We start from the raw sequence: 25,022 nt of genomic DNA, 5'->3' as shown, positions 1-25,022 counted from the left end.
CTTACCCAACTCACAAGAAAACCTCAACTGCCCCCTTTTCTTCTAAATGACCTAGAGCAAACCAATCAACTACAGCTAAAGGAGCGTGAACTGGCGGCAGAAGAACCGGGTCCCACCCAGAAGCCTGCAGCGCCCCCAACAGACCCCGGGCGTGCGTTCATCACGCTGCAAGCCCTCCACGTGGAACGGGCACTTAGAGGGGGGCGCCAAAGCCCATGCCCCTGTCCCCCAGACAACGTGGGACCAAAGCCTCAACACTGCTGGCCGGCAGTGGAAATGCCAAGACAGCACCTGGAGGTAAAGCAAACAAACCGGTGTCTTGGCCCCCCTCGGCAGTCTGCACTGTCCGGAAGAGCCTTGACCACAGCCTGCACCCGGCCCCTTCGTCCGCCGAGCAACAACATGATGGGAGGCTAGGCCAGGCAAAGCCAGTCCAGGCGCAAAGATGCCGCCTTCTGGGGTTGCGTGTGAGACAGAGCACAGAGGGTACAGCTGGGAGGCCAGCCAGGAGGGCGACAGGGGCACGGCTGCTGTCCCCTCTTCTCAGCAACCTCAGTCCCGGGGATGGGATCAGCCCGTCCAGCAAAAAAGTACAGCTACTTGGTCAGGACCACCAGAGTCCTAACACCAACTCTGATGCACAAGAAGCAGTGGTGGGTACCTTAACAACCACAAAAACCCTGCTCTGGGTGATGGGGATCATAACAAAGATGACCAGGATGCACCTAGCTCATCGAGAACCCTTATTTCTCTTGAAAGGGCGGTGTTTTCACACATAAGAAGGAAGTGGGAAATGTGGCGAATTCCTCTATCGATGAGCCTGTCTGCAGAACTTAAAAATCAGTTGAGAACTAAGTTGAACTGCACTAAGAAGATTACAGAAAGTTTTCACAAGGCTGTTTGTAAGGTAATCAGCATGTTTTTTAAAACCTGTGGTTGACTTCGCACAAATCCATAAAGATGACCTTCAAATTTGGTTTTCTGATTGCTGACACAGCTATAGACTAAAGTGGGGGTAGAGGGAGTGGGGAGGGGGAACAGAAAGTGAGAGAGAGAGAGCGCGAGTGCAAGCATGCCAATTTGCTTGGGTGTGTCCAGGCACAAGTTCAGAAACTCTGTCCCAAGTGGCCTTCAGTGCAATGTTCTAATGAGAGCTGCAGTTAATCAGATCCAAAGGCCAAGACTCAAGATGAAGGGTGAGATCCTCAAACATGTAGAAACTCTAGCCGGACAGATCCAGGAGACCCTCTCTACAAAAACGCCAGGGAAGCTTCTGCAACAGTGTCTCAGGCCATCGCTTCACAACAGAACCAGAGGCTCCGACGTTCAGCAGGAGGCCAGCGCTGACTTGAACTCAACAGGCTGAGGATCATCATCAGGAGCTTCACCCCGAACCTGTCAGCAGTGCGGCCACATGTCTTCATAATCACCTTTGAAACACATGAAGCCAAGGGCCCACACGGACGCTCTGGGAGGAGCACTCTGCCTTTACCAGCCAATCGGTCCAGGTTCTCACTTCTAGCAACACACCCCTGGAACACTGTCCCCCCATGAACACCTGACAGGACTCAGCACCTGCCCTCTGAAGATGTTTACAGCTCTCGCAGAGGTGTCCCCGGAACAGCTCAGGATTTCTGCGTGTTAGGTTTGTAGAAGAAAATACCAATGGGCCTGCCATGCCCGGTTCCCAGTATAATACTTGGCACACAGAAGGTAATCGATAGTTGCTCACTGTTAACTGCTGAGTGCCGGCGGGCATGCTTAATTCTGGACTCCCAAAGTGAGGTCACTTCATAGTCACAGCATTATACAGTCATTTCGTTTATTGGACAAGCCTCCCTAAGCCTGTCCCTGGGCACCATGGGGGACCTTCTAGCCAGAAACACCCGCTCCTAACCCAGGGTCCCAGGGACCAGCCATACCTGCAGCAATTCTGCGGTCTTTACTGTTAGCCCTGTGATGTGCTGCATCCGGCGGTTCACTCGTGCCACCACGGGATCATCGCCCTCCTCCAGCCAGGAGCTAAGCAAAAGGAAGAGGGAGAGAAAGAGAGAGAGGAAAGACAGGCTGAGGTGAGGTCCTGTACCCTCTCCCCAGAGTCAGGGCTGGCACTAACAGGCAGCATGGGGACTGCTGTAAGCAGGGGAGGTGCCAGCGGGTTGGACAGGCCAAGCCACCCTCCCCTGGGACTCCCTGGGTGGGGACTCGGAGGCCTTGGAGCTGGGCTTGAGCAGTTGCCCCGCCACTGTCGCCTTTGCTGACCTTTTGGAAACCCTGTAGCTGGCCACAGTGAGGACGCCTGTCTTGGGATCACGAACAGTGGCTCGTGCGAGCTGGAAGGCAGAAAGAGAGGGCATACTTATCTTCCCTTTGCCTTGAGTGTTTTCCTAGAGAGACTGGAACCAGATTTGCCAGTCAGGCCAGCGCGGGAAGAAGCTTTGCAGGCAGTGGCTCCAGCCATGGCCCTGTGATCCCGAAGCCAGGCCAGTGCAGTTGTCTGAGGCTTCCCCATTCCCGCTCCACGGTCAGGCCCTGACTACTGACCTGCTCAATCTCTGCATGCCCCTGCATTCACCCAGGTCCATGCCATCTGCAGGATTGTGCCTACGGAGTCTGCTTGTCCATCCGCCCATCTGCCCAGACAGCTGCCTTCCTCACCAGGCCCACGCACCACCACCCTCTCTACCAGCACAGCCTGCGCTTGGCTGCCCCCCACTTTCGGACAGTGCTCCCATCCCCGAGTCTCAGCTCTGCATGCTCCTCTCAACCTGGTCAAGTCCACAGCTCTTCCCAACCTCAGGGGCCCCCTCTGCCGAGACACGTGTCCAAAGGCTCCCCTGCCACCCCAGCTGGCACTGGGCTCCCGCTGCATAGGACCAAAGACAGGAGGTGCAGCATCCGCGTCCCTAGGCAAAGTCTCCAAGGTCAGACAACAGAGTCAGGAAAGGAAGTTCTACAAGTGGAACCAAATGAACTGCTGCCAGGAAGCCAGCCACCTCACCCACCTCATCACACACGCACACCCCTCGCCCACCTCATCTCCCCCAGGCTTCACGGGCAGGTGTAGTGACGTACTCCCGGGGGGGAAGTGCTGCCTGGACCTGCCCCAGTGCTTCAGCTGTGGACCGTCCTAATGAACTCACATGGCTTAGACCACAGACCAGGACACCCCCTCCTCCACAGCACCTGTCCTGAACTTCAGTGAGCGCTTAACGAGTGCCTCCTACATGCCTGGCACTGTGCTGGGTGACCAAGGTGTGACACCTGCCCTCAAACAACTCAGTCAAGTGGGGAGGGCCGAGAACCAGCTGGGTCACTGCCGCACAGCATGGATTTGGATGTGAGCTTGCAGCCAAGGAAAAAAAGGGAAGGCTTTATGGTAGGCAGGGACACTCACAACCTGAAAGTAAGAAGGGTCCTCATGGAAAGTTGAATAGGGTGGGCCAGAGTGGGAGCAAGGGGCCAATGAGGAAGTTGAGGCAGAAGTCAGGGCAAGGGATGACGGTAGCCCAGGTGGGGCTGGCAAAGGGATGGTGAGGAGAAGGTGGGCCAGAGGCTGGTCAGGAGGTGAGACCAGCTCGGACACCATGCTGCTCTGTCATGTTCTGGTGGGACAGCCAGCGTGCTCCGAGGGCTCCTCCCTGATGGCAGCCATAGCCACCGCGAGACCCCATCAGAGCACCAGGGCCTCGCTGCTGGCCAGACACCCACAGGAGGCTCTGGGCAACTGTGCTCTGCTCCCAGGGACAGACAGCTATTCTGAAAACAGGCTGGGGACTCAAAGGCAGCTGCCGAGCACTCCCCACAGGCCGAGTTAAGCTCGTCGGCCCCACTTCAAAGTCGGCATAGCATCTGTCCCTCAGAGACTCCGGAAAAGGAGAGGTCAGCGTGCTTGGCTCTTCGCATGGCTTCTGTTCAAACACAAGTTTTCCCAGCATCACTCCCACCGCCCATGTCACACACGTGCATGAGTGCACCACCCCCACCCCTTCCCAACACACACACGCACACACACAGAGAAATGCCTCACTGCCTGGGTCTAAGGGACTTGTGAGGAATTTCTCAGGAGATTCGGACACATAATGCCTCTCTCACCGGGCAACCAGGAATGTGGTGTTCTTTCCTGGAGGCTGTGGAGCTGATCCAGGGGGTGCAAAGCGGTAGGTCCTGGTCCCCATTCTCCACGCACACTAGCTAAACCCTCCTTTGGCCACATCAGTGACACAACTGACTCTGGCAACTCAAACCAAGGTCGTTCCAAGATGAGACCTGGGGGCCAGGGCAGGAACCTAGCTTAGGTCTCTCTGTGAGCACGGGGCCTCCTGGCTGCTACAGTTCTATGAGGGACAGAATCCTCCCTGCCAATCACCAGTGACAGAGAGGGGAGGGGAGATGGCAGCAAGCAGTTATCTTTGAAAGACATCAACTCCTTCAAATCTTTTATGTACTAGAAATAGAAGAATAACTTTATAACATGATGACAGATATGCAATACACCAACAGCCAACTGCATATGCAGCAGTGAAATACCAGAGGAATTTTCAGCTAATTCAGGAACAAGACACGGGTGCCTCTTGTATCAGTGATCCAGAAGTCTGGGGCAGTTCAATAGGACACTAAAAACAAGGGAGCTATAACTATTAAGAAGAAGACAATTTTTTTCTTATTTGCAGGTGAAACTACTATCTGAACAACCCAAGAGAATTGGCTAAAATCAAAAGAGGAATAAGTTCAGTGGCAAGCTGTGATGGGCACAAGTCTCCACCCCCTCGTGGGGAGGATGAATGGGACGACACAGCCTGCTTAATGCCATTAATATATGTTAAGCACTTAGAACAGGGCCTGCCGCACTCAAGAACTCTATAAATATTAGCTTTACTAGGAAACATACTTTTACAATCAACAGTTTAGCATACAGAAACGTAACTGGGAAAAGTACAGTGATGGAGAAACAAAGTGAAGCTACAGGAACAAAACACCTGCCCAGGAGTAGATGCCATGAGCCTCACGCAGGGCCTCCTGCAGACAATGTTAAGAGATATGAATCCATAATGACGCCCAAGGTGGAGGAGGAGACTCAACGTGGTAAACATGTTCTTTCTCCCCCTTTGCAGGTCCGATCAGGAGCTCCCCAGGACCCAGCCAGGTGGCACCCTACAGCATACCTCCTAAAAACTCGCCCTCACACCACGGCCCCCACAGGGGGGCAACACGCGGCCCTGTTGGACTGCCCTGGCCCCAGTGTGCCTTGGCTGTCCCCATCAGCTCCTCAGATCTCTTTCCCACCAGCCCACAAGGTCAAACTGAGTCTGCAGCTCCTCAGTACCCCGCCCCCTAGCGGACTCACACTAGACACCGACCAAGGCCAGCTGGGGAAGGACAAACTGCCCCCCGGGTTCCAGGGATGAGTGACCCAAGAGGGACCTGCAGAGACACCTACTTTGGGTTTTGCGAGCTCCTTGATCCTCTGGATCTCCTCGTCGGACATGACGTCATAGTACCTGACGATGTGTGGGCTGTCCCACTCGTCCTCCTCCTTGAAGGGGGCAATGAGCAGCTGGGGCGTCCCGTTGCCATGGTGATACCTACAGAAAAGCCTCTTCTGCCTCTGGGGTGTCTGCAGAGCACAGAGCAACAGGCCCCGAGCTGAGCGGGCCCCAACCCACCGCCCCAGGCTGGCTAGCTGCAGACACTGGACTCACACCCCATGTCCAGCAGCTGCTGCCCCCGCCCCCACCCCCAGAAGAAATCAAAAGCCTCTCAGCTTGACTGGCATAAAATCACACCCCACACATCAGGCAATGTTTCTCTTTCCCCAGAGTACCATTGGGTTCTGTGGCAGAGGGTAACCCCTGTCCTTTCTCACAGAGATGTGAGTAGGTTTAAAGGGCTGGGGTGGGGGCTTTCCAGGAGGAGGGGCCAGTGAGAGCCAAGCAGTTGGCCCAGAGGCTGGAGGCAGACTGCCTCACACCTGAGCCTCCTTGTGGGAGCCCTGGGAGCCCTGGGACCCCTGGGACCCCAGGGCTCTCAAAGGCCAGTGATACCTGACACCAGACTGTCCTATAGAGCCCACAACTTTCCTTGGGGACTGAGGAATGGCCACACCCAGGATTTTCTTCCCGAGAGTGACTTGGGCAGAAGCTGGGCGTGCTGGGGTAGGGAGGGGACTCAGGCATAACTTAGAGAATTGAAAAGCTACCTGGGACCTGAGGGGAGAAAGTCTGCTGTCCTATACCTCAAAGAATGCCCACACGTCGGCCTGTGCAGACACTACAAAGAACTAGGGAAGACGCTGAAAAGTAGTCTACAGGGGAACATCCTCCCCCAATCTGCCTGTCCAGAGTCGGAGCACCGGTCCACAGCCTGAGCTCCAGACCCGCCCACGTGTCTCACCAGTTTGACACCCTCCCCACGACAGAGGCTCTCGTAGACGTCCCTCTCTGGCAGGTAGTCCACAGGCCTCTCGTAGACACTGTCCTGGGTCGCCTGCTCGGCTCTGGTCTGGTTTGATAGCATTTTTTCTCTTTCTTCCTCCAACAACTGTTCAAAGTATCGCAGATTCCCTCCAGCTCGTTCATGGCTCGGGTCTAGAAAAAGCAAAGAACAAGGAGGAGGAGGAAACCACAAACATCTGTTAGGTCATTTAGAGAAATTATTCTATAAGTGGTTTTCCCTCCCAGCAATGCACTTGCACGCAGCAGCTGCCTTCCACAGCACCTAAGCAGGTTCAAGAGTCAGAGCAAAAAAGACAACAGACATTCTCCCATTCTGGTCATCGATGAGAAAAAGGCAATGAAGGCACATGGGGGGCGAGGAAGGCTGGGGAGGGATACTTAGCTGGTCACTGAGGGGGCTGCCCTCTCAGGCCTCCCTGGAGGTCCCAAGAACACAGGTCCAGAGTCCTGCCTCCTGCCCCCCGACTTGCCTGTGTGCCAATTACATTTGTCCCCTAGGGTACACCCATCCCTGGTGACCCCATCACAAGCTGGCCCCAGCTAGAAGGCAGGCTGAAATAGTGACAACGAAGAACAGCAACGTGGCACTGCCCCAGCCCCACCATGCGGGCCTCACAACACAAAGGAGCCAGAATTACTGTGCCCCTTCCAAAGGTTTCCTGACTCCCTGTCCAAGGTGCTTACTGACATGATGGAATCTATAAATCTCTCTTCCCACATCCATCTTGCTGGACACGCATATACTAGTGGACATCAGACTCATGAAAAGCATTTCCAGACTATGATGTTCCATCTATTATTAAAAGGCGGAACAGATGGTTTTAAAAACACAGTGCTTTTGACCCCATTAGTCTCACAGCATGAAACACATTAACCACCAGAGCCAGGGCAAGTCCACCAGGTAGACAGCAGGCCTGTGCCCAAGGGTCCGGTTACTGTCACCACGGCAACCCTGCCACACAGCTTGCTCTGAGCTGGCTGCGGGGGAATCTCTGTCCTGCTGAACAGCAGGTGCGCTGCAGCACCAACTCCTAGACAACAGCCACAAGGGTCACAGGCCTCAGTGTGCCCATTAGTGACAGGCCAGATCTGAGTTGGTTAAAGAGCTAGCTGGCAGCTGGACTGGGTCTGAAAGAAGTAAGACATTCGTCACTGGCCAGGGGACAGGTCAGGCTGGCTCAGTCCCAGGAGAATGGCCAGGTGGTGGCCAGCACAGTGGCCAGTTCTCCTGCCAGCTGCCGATCCCCATCTGACCTTCCCCTAGAACCTTCTTACCAAGAGACAGCAGGCGGCGGGTGAGCTCCAGGGCGCGGTGCAGGTCGCCCAACTGGAAGACAGCATAGCTCAGGTAGTCCAGCACCTGGGCCTTGGTGCTGACGGCCTCTTCCCCAGCATCGAGCTGCTTCAGCACCTGCTCCATCCACAGCACCGTGTGGTAATAGTCCCCGTCATTGTAGGCAGAGCGACCCATCCCAAAGCAGTCATCTGCACTCATCACTGCCTGGTACTTGGTTCCTGCAGCAGGCAAGGCAAACAGTCAGGCTCCAAGGGGCCTCTGCACTGGGGAGAGAGACCCCCACATCCAAGAGGCCTGGGCCACTGGCAGGGGCATCTTCCCAGAAGAGCCTAACCAGGACTTCAGACCATACACCTCAAAGGGCCATTGGTACTGTGAGCACAGCCAGGCTGGCCCTACTGCGGGCTGCGGCTCACAGCTGACCTCTGAGCCTCAGATGCCCCTCAACTGAGTGGGAAGGGGCCTTTCATACAGAGCAGCCCCGGAAGCCCACCATATTTCAGGAGAAGGTCCTATGAGCCATGCAGCAAATGTCTGTGGGCAGCTGGATGTGTGAGGCTGGAGGGTAAAAAAATTAGTTGAATATAAAAAACAGAACTCAGCTGGCATCTAAAGCATGGATGAGGGTAAGTGCTTCCAGGAGAAGTCTGAGGAAAGAGCAGACAAGGTGGCTGAGACCAGAGCCCCAGAGGGCACCTGTATGGAAAGGACAGAGGAAGAATAATAATGATGAGAGGACCTCAGGGGTAAAAAAAACAGGAGGAGCAGGAGCCATGAGACGGACACCAAGGGAGGCCAAGAGCCAAGGCTGTAGTGCCGGCTTTGGCCGTTAGGTGGCAGGGACCTTGCTGAGCATCATCTGCTGCAGGCTGAGCCCTGGAAAGTGCCCATGAAGAGACCCTTCAAGTCAAGAAGAAGATGCGGTGTGTCAGCTATGGGGAGATGTGGGGTTTAAGGTGGTGGTAAGGTGGTAGGGGCTGTGAGTGTGTCCCTCGGAGAACCCTGGAAGTAGGTCCCATGGAGAGCAAGAAGGAGCTGCGACCCCGTCCTGGAAAACAAGGGTACCTCCCCATGGCCCTGCTACCAGTAACTTGGCCTGGCTGACATGGAGGAGCTGCCTCTGAGGGGGCTCTTCCTGCCCAATGTCCAAGATGGGGCTCTGCATGGAACGGAACCCTTGCTGCGATGGGCGGGCAGCTTCACAGACCGGAGTTTGCTCACCCTGGTGGCTCAGGAACTACGTGGAATAGAGAGCTGAGGACAAGAGGAGGTAGTAGGCAGACCAGAGATTATGGGGTTTCTTGAGCCCCTGTCCACACTCCATGGGCCCCCACAGACCTCCTCTGGCTCTGGGGGCCCAGGAACCATGCTGCCAGAGGCAGTGTGACACAGTCAAGCAAGCTGGAGCTCTGGGTCTGGGTCAGGGCGGTTTTCACTATGGTACCACCAGCAGTGTGACTATGGACAAGTTACTTAGCCTCTGTGAGTCTCAGTCCCCTTATCTCTAAATAGAGATGATACCATCAATTTTGGTATCTGTCTCATGGCTCCTGCTCCTCCTGTTTCTTTTACCAATGGCAAGAATTCAAAGAGATGATGTACAAAGATATCTCCTATGGTCCCCAGGATGGTAATAATCCATAGCTATTATCAACATGTTTCACAGATGCAAGAATGTCAAGAATGGCTCCCAGATACTCAGCATCCTCCCCAGAAGCCAACTCAAATATCTACCCCCTGGAGAGGGCCAGCTGAGCTGGCTGAGGGCTGGAGGGCAACCAGACAGGAGGCCTGCTGGCATGGGAAAGGGAATCCTGCAGAAGGCACGGGGTGAGCAAAGGAGCTGAGTGTTGAGGAAGCCTTATCCAACCAATGGGCAAAGAGGCCAGTGAGACAAGGTCACACAGGACCTCAAAGACTGCTCGTAAAAGGAGTTTAGGTGAAGCCCTGAAAGTTAAGTGCTGTGATCTGGAACTCACAAAAAGAGATGAGTGCCTCAGACCACATAGTGGGCCCTGCTAGGGTGGCTCAGTAGCGTCATCCTGTATACCAAAAGGTTGTGGGTTCCCTTCCGGTCAGGGAACACACAGGAGGCAACCAATCAATGTTTCTTTCTTTCTCTTTCTTTTTCCTCTCTCTTCCTCCCTCTACCCCTCTCCCTCTCTCTCTCAAATCAATAAACATATCCTCAGGTGAGGATTTAAGAAAAGACCACATGGTACGTGATTTTTAGAGCTGAGCTGGAGGTACACAAGTCACAACAGTATTCCAATGACCCCACTGAGAAAGGAGTGATCACAGAGCTGCAGTCAGGGCCTCCTGCTCTCTGAGCTATGCCATCTCAGATCAGGGCCTCCGAGCACAGAAGACATTAGGGAGGTGGAATCTCCAAGCCTTAGGATTCTGGCGTAGGCAGCCAATGAATAGAGGTGCTTTTTCCTGAGATAAGGGGTGAAGGAGATGGGAAGAGAGCTCAGAAAGGGACAAAGATTTCAGTCTGGGACATGTGAATTCTGAGGAGCCCAATGGAACATCCAAGCAGTGCTGTCCCACGGGCCTTTGTCTGCACTGGCTGGAAGCTCAGGGGATAAGCCTTGACAGGGAACTCAGATCTGATGTCATCTACGTACAGGTGATACCTCGAGTGATGGAAAGGGCTGGGCTCACCTGGGGAAGGTGTGCAGGGAGACCATGAGGTAGGGGTGGAGTCCTAGGAAGTAACTCCCTTGTATCTCTGGGTCCTCCAGGACACACACAGGACTGCTAACTGCAGTAAAAGACCAGTGCCTGGGCGTGGCTCCACACTGGTGGCTCTTCCACCAATCGCCTCGCAGCTATAGGGCAAGCTGATCTTGCAGGTGCCCCAGGCCGCCTTCTCCCTCTGGCCTCATGGCCTGGCTGGTCGAAGACCTGACCAAGGCAGGAATAAGGAGAAGTCCATGCCCATGGTGCTGGTTCACAGGCTCCTCAGTACCAGGGCTCTAGGCCTTAACCGGCCAACGACAGAGAGCCTCCTTCCCCCACACACCATGATTCCTTTGCTTGTACCTCCTCCAGGGTCTCCCTAGGGGAGGTGGTACTAAAGGTTTAACGGGGTCTAACTGAATTCCTGAGTTTTTTGGCCTCTAACAGCCCTCCCCAAACCTCAGATATCTTCTTATAGACACACTGGAACAGTCAGTGGGAAAGGGGCCTGTGGGGGAAAAAAATGAGAGAGAGAGAGAGGGAGAGATTTAAATTGAGAGAATATAACCACAGAGGCCAAAAAAGAAACAGCCAAGATCAGTGTCCCAGAATTCAAAGGAGGGAGAATAGCAGGAAGAAAGGGGCCATCAGTGTGCCAAATGCTGCAGAAAGTTAAAGAACATTATGTCTGAACCTGTCCTTGGTTTTAGCAGCTGCCTGGCCCCTGGTGACCTTCCGGCGGCAGGCTTGGCGGATGGGAGTCAGTGGGGAGGGGCAGGCTTTGTGCGTTCGGGAAGGCCTGGGAATCAAGGAAGTGGAGGAAGACTGTTCGGCAGCCTCACCAGGGGAAGGAAGAGCTCTATGAGTAGCAGACTCTCAAAAGGGCCTTTGACCCTGAGGGCGAGTTTGTAAGATGAGCGAGAACAGAGCCCGCCTGTAAGCTCAGGGGTAGAGCCCAGAGAGGTCCTCGCAGAAGGAATGGGGCAGGGACTGCAACTGAGGGCAAACAGGACGCGACTGTGAATCAAGAGATCAGCCCTGGACAGGAAGAAACCAAAGGGAGGGGGAGGGAAGGGGGTCTGAGTGGTGTGCTGGGGGCAAAGCCAAGGGGGTCCTGAGCAGCAGCCTCGGCTTTCCCTGAGACGCAGACTAAGAGAACTTGGCTCATACAGGGAGGGAGGCTGCAGGAACAAGGCTCTGGGGAGATGGCTGTCATGGGAAGGGGTCCACCACCAGTTGGAAACCCCAGAGAGGCTCACTGCCAGAGGTGATGGGGCACCTGGGGGCAGAGACCACGGGTGAGCAGTGGCTCCAGCCCTGCCCAGACCCTGCAGCAGACTCACAGGCTGAACAGGGAAAGCCAGGAGTGGTGAGTTACCTGGAAGTTCCCCTTTGGAAATCGTGTCTGAATCCAGCTTGTATGTGTCCTGAAGCCTCATCAGGGCCTTGGCGGCTCCCATTTCGTCCTCGTCAGTAGGGAAGAACTGTCGCTGAACTGAGAGGTTGGCAATAAAACCTTCCAAATGACAGAGTGAGAGCAAGAGGTTACCCTTGACCCAGGGGAGGAACGCCACCTGGGACCAAAGAGGTCCTCACTGTAGTAGGGTCTCCGGCTAGTGTAGGTTCCCTGTCACCAGGAAGCTGTCCCAATGGCTCCTCCATGGAGACCTCTCCCTTCTTACCCCTCACTGTACCAGCCGCCGGTGCTGCTCACTGGGAACAGGACAGAAATGGCCCTGCGCATTGGTTAGCATGTGGGAGTCTTGGCTCCAAAGCATCAGCTGGACCAGCGGAGATAAAAGGGACAAAGGACAGAGAGGGTAATTTTGAGGGGCACAGAGAGGACTTGCTGACCACTCAGTGGAAAATGACTCACATGGAAAACCCTGACCCAGGATCACTGGGTTGACCAGGTAAACACAGACTTTAAGCCCACATCTCAGGCCGAGGAGCCCAAGGGACAGAGGTAGTTAACTCAGGGAGCCCAGGTGGCCACTCACCACTGACCACTGGCCCTTATCATCCAGAACAGTGATGATGACAGTGCTGGAGGCATCTGGCCCTGTCTGCACCCCCTTGATTAGGGACCAGGACTCCACGTGGCCAGGTGGGGCTGCACTGGCCCAGCACAGTCCCCTGAGAGACCGCACTGGGCCTTGTTCTGCTCTCTAGGTAACCCCCACCACTCAAACCTGCTATGACCTCAGGGTAGGAACTCCCCAGCTGTGCTGTTCAAGACCACAGCCTAGAGGGTAGGAGAACCCCTGACCTTAGAGAACCCCAAGAAAGCTGTTCTGGAACTCTAAGCCCTTGTTGTAAAGCAAGATGTGCACCTCTAGCAGTCTCAGGGCTCCAGGACGGGGCCAGGCCCCCTCCCTGACCCATGCTGATTCAGAGGCTGCAATTCTGCCCATGAGCTGGGATCTGGGATCAGCTCTGGAGCTGTTCCTTCCCAGCCTCCTCCCCGGAGCGGCAGTCCCCATAGCACCTGCCCTCACGACTCCAGCTTACACACCCACTCCTAGCCACGCCTGGGGACCTGGGGGCCAAGGCGCTGCAATGCTGTCTTCTTCCTGACTGTATGGCCAGAGACCCTAAAGAGTTTACAATCCAGGAAAAAGAAAACACACCCCAGAAAAAGCCACAGTATCAGCATGTCCCCTCATTTCTGGGGTGAGAACTCTGAAAATTGGAGGTGAAAAGAACCTATCATTCTGTGGGCCTATCCTGTCTCCTCCAGGTAATTTTTTTCCCAAAGAAAAGAGATGTTGATGGTGGAGAGGGGCGTGGACAACAAGAGTGGAGAGCGGAAGGCCCCCTGAGTGGGCCTGTTCTCCCACAGCACAGGCCAGACGTGCAGTTCTGAGCTGCGGGCCCAGGCTGAGAGGCCGGGGCCTGGGAAAGGCAGCCTCAGCTTCTGCAGGCGGTGAGCTCACTGGGCACAGCTCCAGCTCGGCTGAGCTCACCAGCCCCTCCCCAGAGGCTACCCTGTCCAAGCCCAGCCCAGTCTGGCCACAAGGGCTGAAAGGCCTCGGCCAGAGAAACAGCTAGGCTGAAGTTAATCAGCACTCCCAACTCGGGGACACGAGGCAGGGAGTCCTGGAGGCTGGGCTCAGGGCTCAGAGGCAGGAAGGCCCACCCCACCATCTCCTGCTGAGAGGAAAATGCTAGGGCCTAGAAAGTTCTATCAGAGCGAAAGCGCCAAGCACAGTTAGAGCTTTAAAAAAGTCCCTGCACTGACCTGCAAATACCACTCCTAGGAATGTATCCTAAGAAAATAACCAGAGAAGATGTGTGTGCAAGATTGCTGATGATTTGGAAACAAGGCCACATCCACTGGCTTGACCAAGTTTACGCGACATCTGTATGACAGATGACTGTCCAGTCATTAAAATGGTGTTTCAGAAGAGCACTTAATGGGCATACAGAGAAGCTGCAAAATGTAGGAAAACAGTATATTCTTATGCCACAAATCTGCCAGTAGATTTATTTTATATCTAAAAGACATGAATGGGAAAAATTAAAGATAAAAAAGACATGAGTGGGAATGAATTCAGATGAGGCCCCTGCACTGCAGCTCGTGTGGGCCCCACCACCAAGCCCCCCCAACTCACTTCTGTTGGTTCACTCGGCCCCTCAGAGCAAGTGGGTCGGCACCCCTGGTAAATACGTATGGTTCCATTTTTTTTTAAATGTATATGTATGTCTAAAAAACCTGGAATTTGAGCAGTACTTATTATCACTAAGCAATTGGATTAAGAACTGTCATTTCCTTATGTGAATGTTTTTGTATTTTCCCAACTTTTCTATAAAAATGTATTATTAAAGTATGATTAGAAAAAATCACTACCAAAAAAGGGAAGTGAAAACACAAGGAAAAGGCAAGAACTGATTACTCACACGTATTACACCACAAAGCCAGTCACCGGTCGGTCCCCACTGAGAAGGGAGAGGACAAGAGACGAGAGGGTCCCTGCTCACACACGCACGAGCCCTCCTGGACCCAGACCCAGGACAGGCTCAGCCACACGCGCCCCAGGCTCTCCCAAGCACCTGCTCACCATCCCTCACCTGCGGCCGAGTCCTGCAGGACAAGACCCTCTAGCTCGGGCCACTCTGTGTTCAGCCGCTTCACCAGTTTGTAGGCATTCACAGGGTGGGACAGGTAGCCCTCGGGGTCAGCAGCGGATCTGCTGGTCAAAGCTTCCATTTTGTCGGCCCAGCTGTGGAGCCAGAGGAAAAAGGAGACTGAGAAACTCACCCACAAGGGCCTGGACCTGTGGTTACTTCCTTGGTGGGACTTAGGATGCTCTTCACCAAGAGGCAACAAAGAATGAATACAGTAAGGCCCCATGGATCCTTACAGCCCCTTAATCTGGACAAGAGCAGTGGAGCCCACCAAATACAAAAAGGCTCTTAAACAGAAAGGAAAAGGCAGTGGGTCATCAGCCCACATGGAGCCACTCTGGGGATGGCCATGGGGTAACTCCTGGCCAGCGGCACAGTGCTCTCTCAATGGCTTCCTCTTATGGATGCCCTGGATGGGTTCCCGGGGGGGCAGAAGGGCTGACTCAGGGTGGGCTTGGGGACTTAGGACACTGGGCACCTCTTAATCCTGGAGAGCTTGGCTTCCTCCACAAGGATGTACTCCTTCAGAGACTGCACCAGGTCCTTCTCTGCATAAATCAGGTCCGTCATGTGCCCTACAGGGGACGGGAGAAAAGGCCCAAGAGAAGTGGATGAGAGATGTCCCGCCCCCTTCCTCGGGGCACAGAACACCAGCACAGAGGCCAGTCCCCTGGGCCACAGGCCTGTCGGTGCTCTCGGCACATGGGAACCTGGAGTTAAAGCGGAGTAGGCGCTCACACGGTCCCGGCCCCCAGCTTCAGGAAGACAGAGGCAGAATGCTCTCTGCTCAGAACCACTCCCCCATCTGGGAGAAAGGGAGTCAGGAAGAGCAGGTGGCCCAGCAGCAGCCTGCACTTCCCAGGGATGGGGGCCGGCTAAGACAGCTGGCTCCCGAGACAGCCACATAACCAGGGCCTCGGAGGGGGAAGGGCAACTCTGCAAGTCCCACTCCCCCAAGAACTGGTCAGAACCAGTGGGTGAGGCCACCACTCCCTGAATGAGAACAGGCCTCAGGCAGGGACATCAGGGCACTTGAGCCAAAGACTGCTCTGCAGGGGACAGCCCCATGGGCACATACCAATAGAGGTGAAGAATTCAGCCTGCACACAGCCCAGGACACCAAACCAGGCCACCAGCAACATGGACACCCAGAGTTTCATGGTCGCAGAAGGCAGCGTCTGCAAGGTATTCAGTGACAGTCACTGGGTGCACAGTGGGGGAGGAGACACACATGTATGTGCACTTGTATACACACACTCAAACACGCCAAAATCCTGACCCAGCAGACAGAGGCTAAGGAGATTCAGGATCAGCGGGGGGTAAACCAGGGATGTAGGCTCAATTCTGGCCCCGGCTCTAGGAGGCTATGGGCCCCTGGGAGAGACTGCCCTCTTGGCTCCTGGCAGCCACCGGCCACATGGGAAGGCTGGACTGCACGGGGGTCAGTCACCACTGGTTCTAACAGTCTGTGCGCCTGAGACTCTGGCCCACCCCTTCTTGTTTCACAGATAGCTTGTCTGTTTCTGCCTTTCCTTCTGCACGTGCCAGGGCACAGCCAGGTGCTGGGGACCCAGATGTAACACGCAGTCCTGCCCACAAGGAGACTGACATTGGAGGAGAGACAATGACAGAAAGAGAAACCAACACACGATGTTCCAGGGGACCCACACCCATGACGAAGTGCACAGCAGCTGGTCGACCAGACGGGGAATAAAAACTGCCCCTGCCAGTCTGCACAGGGCCACAGCAACCACACTCTGGGAGCAGGCATGCCAGGCAGACGCCACTTTTCCCAAAAGGAGGCTCCCCAGCATGTGTCGGCCTCACAGGTGCGTCCCCATTCACAAATGTTTACTGCAGGCTCACGTGTGCCAGGCACTGAACTAGGCACTCTGGATACAGAAATGAACCAGCCACACAGGGCCCAAGCCCCTGGCTGGGCCAGGCTGTGCTGCTCACGTGGGTGAGAGGCCAGCTACTACCTTCTCAGGAGCCTAGAACCAGCCCTGAAGGCAGCAGGCACAACCTGCGACAAGCCCCACTGGTGCTGGACCTAAGCACACAGCAGAAACCTCAGGCGCCGCTGCAAGCTCAGCCACGCAGCTCGGGGTGTGCTGGGGGTGGGCACCCATCTGAGCTCAGCTCTGTCAGTCCTTCCTCTTCCTGCTCGACTCTGGCCAAGCCCCACAGGAAATTTACTAAGAGAAAACAAGGAAAAGAAAGGAAATACAAATGCTTCCCCCTAAAATCTAAGCTTTATCTAACAACTCTAAGTCCAAGTTGACTAATACCAGGGGTTTTTTGGCCTGCCATGCTCAATTTGGCACAGTCACATGCGCCATTCCTTGCCTCGCCTTCTCAGAAGAAATCCCAATCCACTGTGGTTCCAGGTTAGGCTCAGAGAAGCCCAACCACAACCCCTGCCCCCAAACGGGTTCTTGATTCAGGAGGAGGGGAGAGTAAGTGAATGGCCTCATTTGTCTGTGCTTCTACCCAGTGTCTGCAGAGCCAGAGGCTCGCCCATCAGTGCCCCAGGTGTTGGAGGCCCAGAGATTTACGGGACAAGGTCCTTCAGCCCAGAATCTGCTGCAGCACAGGGAGTGTCATTCTAAGGGGTGCATCCTGGAGTGATGGCAGCAGGGGAAAGCAAGTCACAGGAAGAAGGGGAGTATGGCTAGCTCTGAGGGGGGCGTTCAGGTCCCCCTGATGCAGCCCCAGGTGTGCTCCCAGGCTCACCATACTGCATCTCTGCCCCAGGGTTCCAGAAGGCCTTTCTTATTGTTTACACAAGGCCCTTTCATATGCCTTGGTATCTGTTCCTTATCTCTCAAGAGGCTAGACTAGCTCAGGAGAGCACCTTGCTGTGTATCTGTAGGGAAAGGACAGTAAAAACCCGGGCCAGAAGACTGAATCTGTGGACAGTGAGGGACCAGCTGACAGGCACAGGCTGGTGGGAGAGGGGGCCTCAGGCAGAAGACTAGACCAGACATGGTTAGACATGGGAGACCCCAGCGCTCCTCCCGTGTGTCACTGGCTGCAGTGGCATACCTCTTCAGAGAACAGGTGACAAATTCAAGGGAGGGAGAAGCCTCTTCATTGCTTTCAAATCACCCTGGCGATATTGTCCATGGTCCATGCCTCACAGGACACAGGAGAAAGCGCCCAAGTTCCTTCAGTACATGAACACCAGCAGCCATTTCTCTGGAATGGGCTGTCCAGCTTAGACCCAGCCCAACCACGAGTCCCAGCCTGGAGGCAGAGCTCCAGAGAACCTCGGATGGGATTCTGGGAAACTGCTTCCCAAGAGCCTGCAAAGCCCTGCTCTGATGGGGGAGGGGACAACTCTGCTGGCCCACAGAGCTTGGCCCAAGGAGCCCCAGACTGCTGCCAGCAGCACCGCCACCACAGGCAGGGGTGCCCAGGCCCCGCCTGTTTCTCCTGATCTTGGGCCCCCCAAACACCAAGGCTTCGCACAAAGAGGGGCAGGTTGGGAGTGGGCAGCATCCCATCTCATGCCTGTACTCAGAGGCTCCTGGGGACGAGGCAGGTGGGAGTCTCTGTGCCCGCCCTGTGCTGCTGATGCCCTCCAGGAACCCTTAGAAATCCATGCTGAACAGTCCTGGAAATGGGCAATGCTGAACCTCTTTCTACAGAAAACAATGTGGCACGGAGCCTGGGCAGAAAACCAGCACTGAGTTTTATGAGAGCTGCTCCTGAGTTGACAGCCATGCCTGGCCCACATCGTGCGCCCAACACAGAACACTTCACCACAGACTTGTTCAAGTTAGGAGACCACCACAGCGGAAGACCGGCATTTCCTCCCTGTGAAGGGTTGCTATGGATTGTGTGTGAGTGGATGCCATGCGCATATACCGTGGAGTGAAGGTCCGAGCATACTGTCCAGTGAGAAGAGCAGGCTCCCACACAACATGTACTCTATAGTTTCATTTTTATATTTCATTTCATTTGCACATATGCAAATTTATGTATACACACACACAATGCAAGAAGAGAATCATAAATCTAGGTTGTATCTTGGTGAAATAAGTTTCTTTTCCTCTTTATGTTTATTTGTATTTCCTAAACTTTCTACAAGGAGCTCCATGGGGAATTTGACGTAGATTTTCTAATATGCTTAAAGTGAAAAAAAAAAAAAATCAAGTAGGCCCCTCAAATGGACTCCAAAGCAGAGCCAGCAGTCTGAGTTGGGACCCCCACAGGCAGGACCTCCAAACCCTGCCAATGCCCCAGGGACAGTGATTCACCCACCAGGCGACCAGCACTGTTTCTAAGCAAGGGCAATTCCAAGACATACAATCAGAGTCCCCAACAAGCCTTCTCTTTGGAAAGGACATTTATAACCTGGCCAACTGGGCACGAAAAGATGTTTCCAGCTGCAAACCAGCAGCGTCCTTAGCTTCTCCCCTTACCTCATCCATCAGGCAGGAACCTCTGCCAAGCTCCCAGCTGCAACCCAAATGCAACAGCTTGCCTTTTAACAATGTATTTAACAGCCTAGAGACAGAACATGGGTTTGCTGAGAATAGGTCTTGCTTGGCACTGAACAAGAGGCTGCCTGCCTTCTGTGTAGGGGCCAAACCTGCCTGAACAGGGCTCCCTGCAGCACCTCTGCCTCCTAGCAGTGTGGCCCACTCCGGGACGGCAAAGCCAAGAGGACAGGCATGCTCAAACCTAGGAGCTGTGTGGAGCCTCCCACAGGCCCCACCACCTGAGCATGTGGATGTCCCCTGAGGCCCACAGACTGCTGTCACTGGCACCCCAGGGAAGGAGGGGAGGTACCCTGCTCCCCTCACCCAATGTCACACAGCATCATCACCTTGGTCTGAGTCCCCCAACCCCCTGTTACAGCCACGCTGGCTGCCTGCACGGCTCTCTTATCTCGCCTGGCCTCCCACCCACCTCCGCTCTGTCAAGCAGCCAGCGAGGCTTGCTACAGCCCCTCCTTTGGTCTCTCTCTCCCTAAGAACCCTCCAAAGGCTCTCCACTGCCCTCAGGATCAAGTCCAAACTCCATAGCCCTCAGGGGCCTTTGGACTCTCCTGATTTGGCCCTGCTGCCCTCTCCAGCCCCATCTTATGACTCCAGGTTTCATACCTCCAACTACCACCCCACAGGAAAGATGCTCTTCTTCACCGAGAACCTAGCAAAGCCGAGGTGTTCACCTATAGTTATCCTTAGGCATTCTCTCTGGGCCACAAACACGTAGATGTGTACTTCCCACTTGGGCACCATCGAAACCAGTCTCCTGCTCCAGTAAATAAGCAATGAAGCTGCAGAGAAAGTTGTAAAAATCGACCTGCAAAAGCCCCATTGGGTATTCAGTCACCGTCTTGGCAGAGACTTAGCAGTCTAGGTGAGACCAACTCAAGAGAAGGAAATCCACACGAGAACGAAATCCACGTGCATCGGACTCACCGCCTCCACCTCTCTGGGCCTCACCTGTGTCCTGAGCAGCTGGCTCACCTGAGGCCTAGTGGAGGAGACTGTCAGGCCCCGAACCTCTGGTTCCTCCCACTTCTTGGGGGCCCCAAGGACATACCACGTCCACCTCCCCAGGGGCTGCTGGGGGGCCCTGCTAGTGCACCCCAGGAGCAGGGGGAGTTAAGGCCTCACGAGGCAGCTCTGACCTGTGAAGGGCAGAAGAGGTCCACTGAGGAACTCCTGTGACATGGACTTTCTGTCGAGCTCACCCAGAGGCAGCCCATGTGGCCGAACAACTGGCGCAGCCGTGTGCAGACCAGCCAGCTTGCTGAGCAGTCCCCTGTATTTGCTTCCTGTCCTCCCCACCGCCCCACCCCACCCCGCCCCTCCCTCACAGGCCCTGCAAGTGAACCTTCCCACCAAGCAGTCAGCACTTATGCTCCGCCTCGGGCTCTGTTTTCTGGGAACTCAGCTGAGATAACCACTATTTATGATTCCAAAAGTCTTTCATTTCTACCTTCTAATCCTAACCCAAATCTTGTAAACGAGATAGATTGTCATCTCCATTTCAGCTACAGAGAGATAACTGAGGCTGAGAGAGTTTCCTGCACACCTGACACGCTCCAGCAAATCACCGGCAGAGCAGAGATTCAAACCCCAAACATACTTTCCACCAGATACTTCTGTCTCAACCCTTCTCAGCAACATCTGCTGGCTTACAGCACCAGGGCCTCCCAACAAGAGGGAGCCCCACTTTGCCCTGGCACAGCAGGCCTGCCCGGGCCAAGGACTTTACTGCGGTTCACAAAGCGACTTCATGACACCCCTGGCTGGATCTTACCAGAAGGCAGACAGCAACATGAAGCCAAAAGATGGGAACATGGTGCCCGGAGTTCAGGTGACAGACGCCCCTGCCCAGACATCCATCACAGCTCACAAATGACCAAGCAGCCCAGCTCAGGGCAGAACAGTCCAGTCAGCAGGGCACGCCCACCCTGGCATCAGACAGCCCAAGACCGCCACCACCACTCAGCTCCATCACCACTGCTTGGCCTGTGACCTTAGTGAAGTTACAGGTCTCCTGCACCTCCGTTTTCCCATCTGCACAATGGTGCTAACATTAGGACCTGCATCCTACAGGGCTGCTGTGAGGACTGAGTGAGATGACAGATGTCAGTGGGCAGCACCAGGCACAGCTGACACCAGTCGGCAGCACCAAGGGTGTTGCAGGCACATCAGTAGACCCGAGGTGGCCAGCTGCCCAGCTACCCCTGGAGAAGAAGGTCCAGTCTATGGGACAGTGAAGCCAAAAACAAGGCAGAAACTGGGCCATCTCTGGTCTCAGGAGTGCTCGAAGGGATGCAATGTTCATTCATGAGAGAGAGCCGTCAGGGGTGCGGAAGCACACCGGCCATTCAGAAATAGCCCTGCAAGCGGCCGGTCACTGGCTGGAACTCTCACCAAGGGAGGGATGTCTCTGGCAAAAGGCAGGGCACTGGGCCAATCCTCTGGGAGCTCAGGTATTTCCCTGCCTCCTACAAGTACGAGGCCGCAGGATGCTGGCCACACCCTGGCCCTCAGGAGTTCCAGATACACCACAGGCTATACTCTAGTAAGCACTTCATGAAAGGTCGAGGGCAGACGCTGGTTTGTGAACAGGCTCAGACAGATCCTATCTCAGCTGGAACACTCACCGCCCAAACACTTAAAAAGACACTCTTCCACACCCCACAAAGTCAAGTCCCTACTTTTTATTCCCCTCTGCTCTATCCCTCCTTCCACATCTCCAGCACAACCCAAGCCCAGGAGCCACCCTCCCTCTCTGCTCTAGGACAGGCTGATGTTCCACCAAGACACTTCAAAAGCCCAAATTACTAGATTTGAGCAACATTTTCAGGGTGACTCTCACTCCAGCACTCTGGGCCTGCACGTGCCTGCATCACAGCACTTCCTGCCAACGCCATCTGCATAAGATTAAACTCTGACAGATCCCAGGAGTCAGGGACACACCCACCAGCGCAGTGCAGACTATCAGCCAGCGTGGCCACAAATTGGGCAGGCAAAAAGTAAGGCTTTCTCAGGAAATGAGTGGATCCCAGATTCCCTCACCCCACTCATTCCGGAGGGCTGCACCCTCTCAGTCTCTCCTCCTGATAAACACTCACATTCTGGGCTCCTCCCCCAGAACTCGGCCAGCTGCCAGCGCGAAGCAGCAATCACGAAGAGATTATGAGCTACCCAGGGGCAAGAAGAGTGCTGACACTTCCCCCTCTCCCTTCCTCATTCCAGCGTCAGTCGTGTCCTAGCAGAAGCCAGGCACACAGGGGGTACTCAAGGAATAAACAGAGATCAGCTGTGAGCAGAGGAAACCAGCAAAGTAAGTACTCTCCTGGGCAGCCCATTTCAGAGCCTGCAGCAGGGCAGAAGGGCCCATCTCCCGCCCCAGACTAGCTGTCACCATGTCTGCCTGCTGAGCTCTCGGAGAACTACAGTAGCCCAGTATGACAGCATCTCCGGGGTGAGGCCTCCAGCCAACACTCTCCATCCTTGCTACGTGGCTTCCTTGGCAGGGCTGCACACTGGACACGCTTGGCCATCTGCGAATAAGAAGGTACTAGAAGCAAAGGATTCACAGCCCAAAGATCTCGTGAGTAGAAGTGAACAAAGAGGCAGAACCCTGAGGCCCAAAACCACCCAGTGAGAGAACTGCACCCTGGGCACTTCAGGAGTAGTTTAAGCACAAGGCAAAGGAAATCTTGGTCCATTTCACAGAGAACTAAACCATGGAATATACTGCCCCAGATGTGACATGTGCCGGAAGCAGCAGCAACATGCAGAAACATTCTGCAACTTTTACATGGAGAGTGGATCTCTGCAAAACCTGAGACATCTGAGCATGCCCTAAGCTACAAAGTGACATTCTCCAGCCCTTGTGCTCAGGGCCCGGACCTCCTGCAGGAGGGCTGCTGCTGTCAGGCTTCCATCAGGGAGCACAAGCCTTGGGTGTCACTCCACAGCAGGGGACACAAGTCTCAGTCTTGGAAGGGACTCTCATGTTCTTCTATGCCATCTTAAAGGTGTCCAATGCAGAGGCCAGGGGGCCCACCTCTGCTGTGCTGATCACTCTCAGACTGCAAGGGTTTGCTGATCCCTCTCCACATGCAGGGCACAGTACGAGGCACTGTCCTCTCACTTGAAGCTCTTGTGGACAGGGTCCATGGGCAGCTACCCCCTAAACTGTCCCTTCCCCCACCACCCTGCTTCCACTGGAGCGCCCAGGTCTGATCCTTCTCACACAGGCTGTTCCTCTGTCCAAGTTAGCCTTTATTCAGACTTCATCTGACCTCTCCAGCTAATGAGTCACCTCCCCCAGGGAGCCCTCTGGTCTGAAGCATCCTTCCTCTACAACCATCCGCCGCTTGGTGCTCTCTCCCAGCCCAGCACTCACCACACTGCTCTGGTCCTGGACTTCCCCGGTCTTCCAGTCCAGTGGGTCTGCCCCACCGGGTAGCAACCCCTTCGTTTCTGACACACAGAAGGGTCCCTTTGTGGAATTACTTCACTAGTTATCACAGTCTTCGCAGACGCAGAGGAAAAGCAATGCAGATTCCGAAGAGATGTCTGGAGAGGAAAAAAAAAACCGACTAGAAATAAAACAGCCAGTCTTTTCATGAGCGCCAAAGTGGACCTCGGTGGGTCAGGACACAGACTGCCAGCCGTTCGCCCTTTGGAGGCAGGAAAGTGGACTCACTGACGCAAAGCGGACCCCCGAGGTCTGCGAACGCCGAAGACCCCGCCCCACCCGCCCCGCCCCGCCGGTCTCCAACTTCGGGCAGCCTCGGGGCCAGGCCGCCCCTTCCCGGAGCGTGACAGGGCCGGGCCAAGTTCCCCGCCCGGCGCGGCCGCCGAGGGGACCGGCAGGAAGGGCGCCGCTGACCTCACCATCCAGAGCCCGGGGAGGGGACGGGGACGGCGGGACAGGAACCCAGACGGGTGTACAGCAGGGCGGAGGGCGCGGGGCTGCGGCCGGGTCTGCGCTGCGGCGACGGGACCCCCGGCCCCGCGCCCCCGGCCCGCGCCCGAGCCCCGCGGCGGACCCGGCGGCGGAGCAGGCGCTGCGCTCACCTGGACGCACACGCCGTTCCCGGCGTTTCCAGAACCTCCCGCGGCGGCGCCCGGCCCGCTAGGCACCGCCTCCGCCCGCGGCTCCGCCTCCCGCCGCGGCCGGCCCCGCCCGCTTGAGCCGCCGCCACGTCCCCACCTCCCGCCCCCGAGCCGGCCCGGCTCCTGGCTCCGAGCCGGGAGATCCTCGGCCAAGGGTCGCCACCGCCTGCGACCCCGCGGGCAGGCTCGGGCCGCCGGGGCGCGCGGGAGCGCGGCGCGGGCCCCGAGCCAGGTGGGAGCCCAGGGCCGGGCGGGAGCCCGCCGCGCGCCCTTCATGTCGGCCGCCGCCCGCCGCACGTACGCCGCGCCCGCCACCCTTCGCCCGGCTCCCACCTGTGGAATTCGACCCGCCCTCCGTCCCAGCCCCCGGCGGCTGCAGAAGGGCCCCAGACCTGACCCCGGCCTGCGTGCTGTACGGGGAGCGGCCCTGGATGCTGGCTGACTCCCCTGGCCTCAGCTCGTGCCCGTTTCCTTGGTGGTCTTGATGGACACAGGTTCAACTAGTGCCCCCTCCCGGTCAACACCACCGGGGGGTTGGGTGTGTGTAGGGGGTGAGGTGGGGCGGGGAATGTCACCCGGGGCTGGAGCCGGGCTGCCCGAGGAGAGTACAGAGCAGAGGAGAAGGCCCTGAGGAGGACTAGAGATCTGGTGGCCACCCCCAGGGCCAGTCTCCCAAAGGGATTCAGACTGTCGCCAGCCCCTGGGCCACACGCACAGCTCCTCATCGACGTGTAGACGAGGGTCTGGTGAGGGAGGGAAGGGGGTGTTGGCACACTAGGTCCAACCCTTGGTTTGCCCAGACCCTGCCATACTACACCGGCCAAAAACAGTGGCTCCTTCAGCCGCTCCAGT

The 25,022-nt window shown here is 55.8% G+C and overlaps 1 protein-coding gene across 5 annotated transcripts in view; it reads right to left on the bottom strand.

The window, feature by feature from the left end:
• The window catches only part of P4HA2 (prolyl 4-hydroxylase subunit alpha 2), a 31,982-nt gene extending 7,341 nt beyond the window's left edge, over window positions 1–24,641 (bottom strand). For 2 of the 5 annotated variants that reach the window (XM_045828320.1, XM_045828300.1), the window contains exons 1-11: window positions 23,944–24,125; window positions 23,455–23,627; window positions 15,644–15,743; window positions 15,044–15,140; window positions 14,509–14,660; window positions 11,816–11,953; window positions 7,731–7,970; window positions 6,394–6,587; window positions 5,441–5,617; window positions 2,263–2,333; window positions 1,923–2,022 (exon numbers count right to left, since the gene is read on the bottom strand). In XM_045828320.1, the coding sequence (XP_045684276.1) occupies window positions 1,923–2,022; window positions 2,263–2,333; window positions 5,441–5,617; window positions 6,394–6,587; window positions 7,731–7,970; window positions 11,816–11,953; window positions 14,509–14,660; window positions 15,044–15,140; window positions 15,644–15,725 (1,251 nt within the window). In that variant the 5' untranslated portion in view covers window positions 15,726–15,743; window positions 23,455–23,627; window positions 23,944–24,125. The other 3 variants (XM_045828313.1, XM_045828307.1, XM_045828328.1) reach the window with 3 other exon arrangements.
• Window positions 24,642–25,022: the final 381 nt, after the last annotated feature.

The sequence above is a fragment of the Phyllostomus hastatus genome, unplaced genomic scaffold (assembly GCF_019186645.2).
Source record: "Phyllostomus hastatus isolate PE091 unplaced genomic scaffold, TTU_PhHast_1.1 phas_contig_150, whole genome shotgun sequence".
Classification (NCBI taxonomy): Eukaryota; Metazoa; Chordata; class Mammalia; order Chiroptera; family Phyllostomidae; genus Phyllostomus; species Phyllostomus hastatus.
The sequence above is the reverse complement of the archived record's forward strand: the minus strand, read 5'-3'. Positions and strand labels throughout refer to the sequence as shown.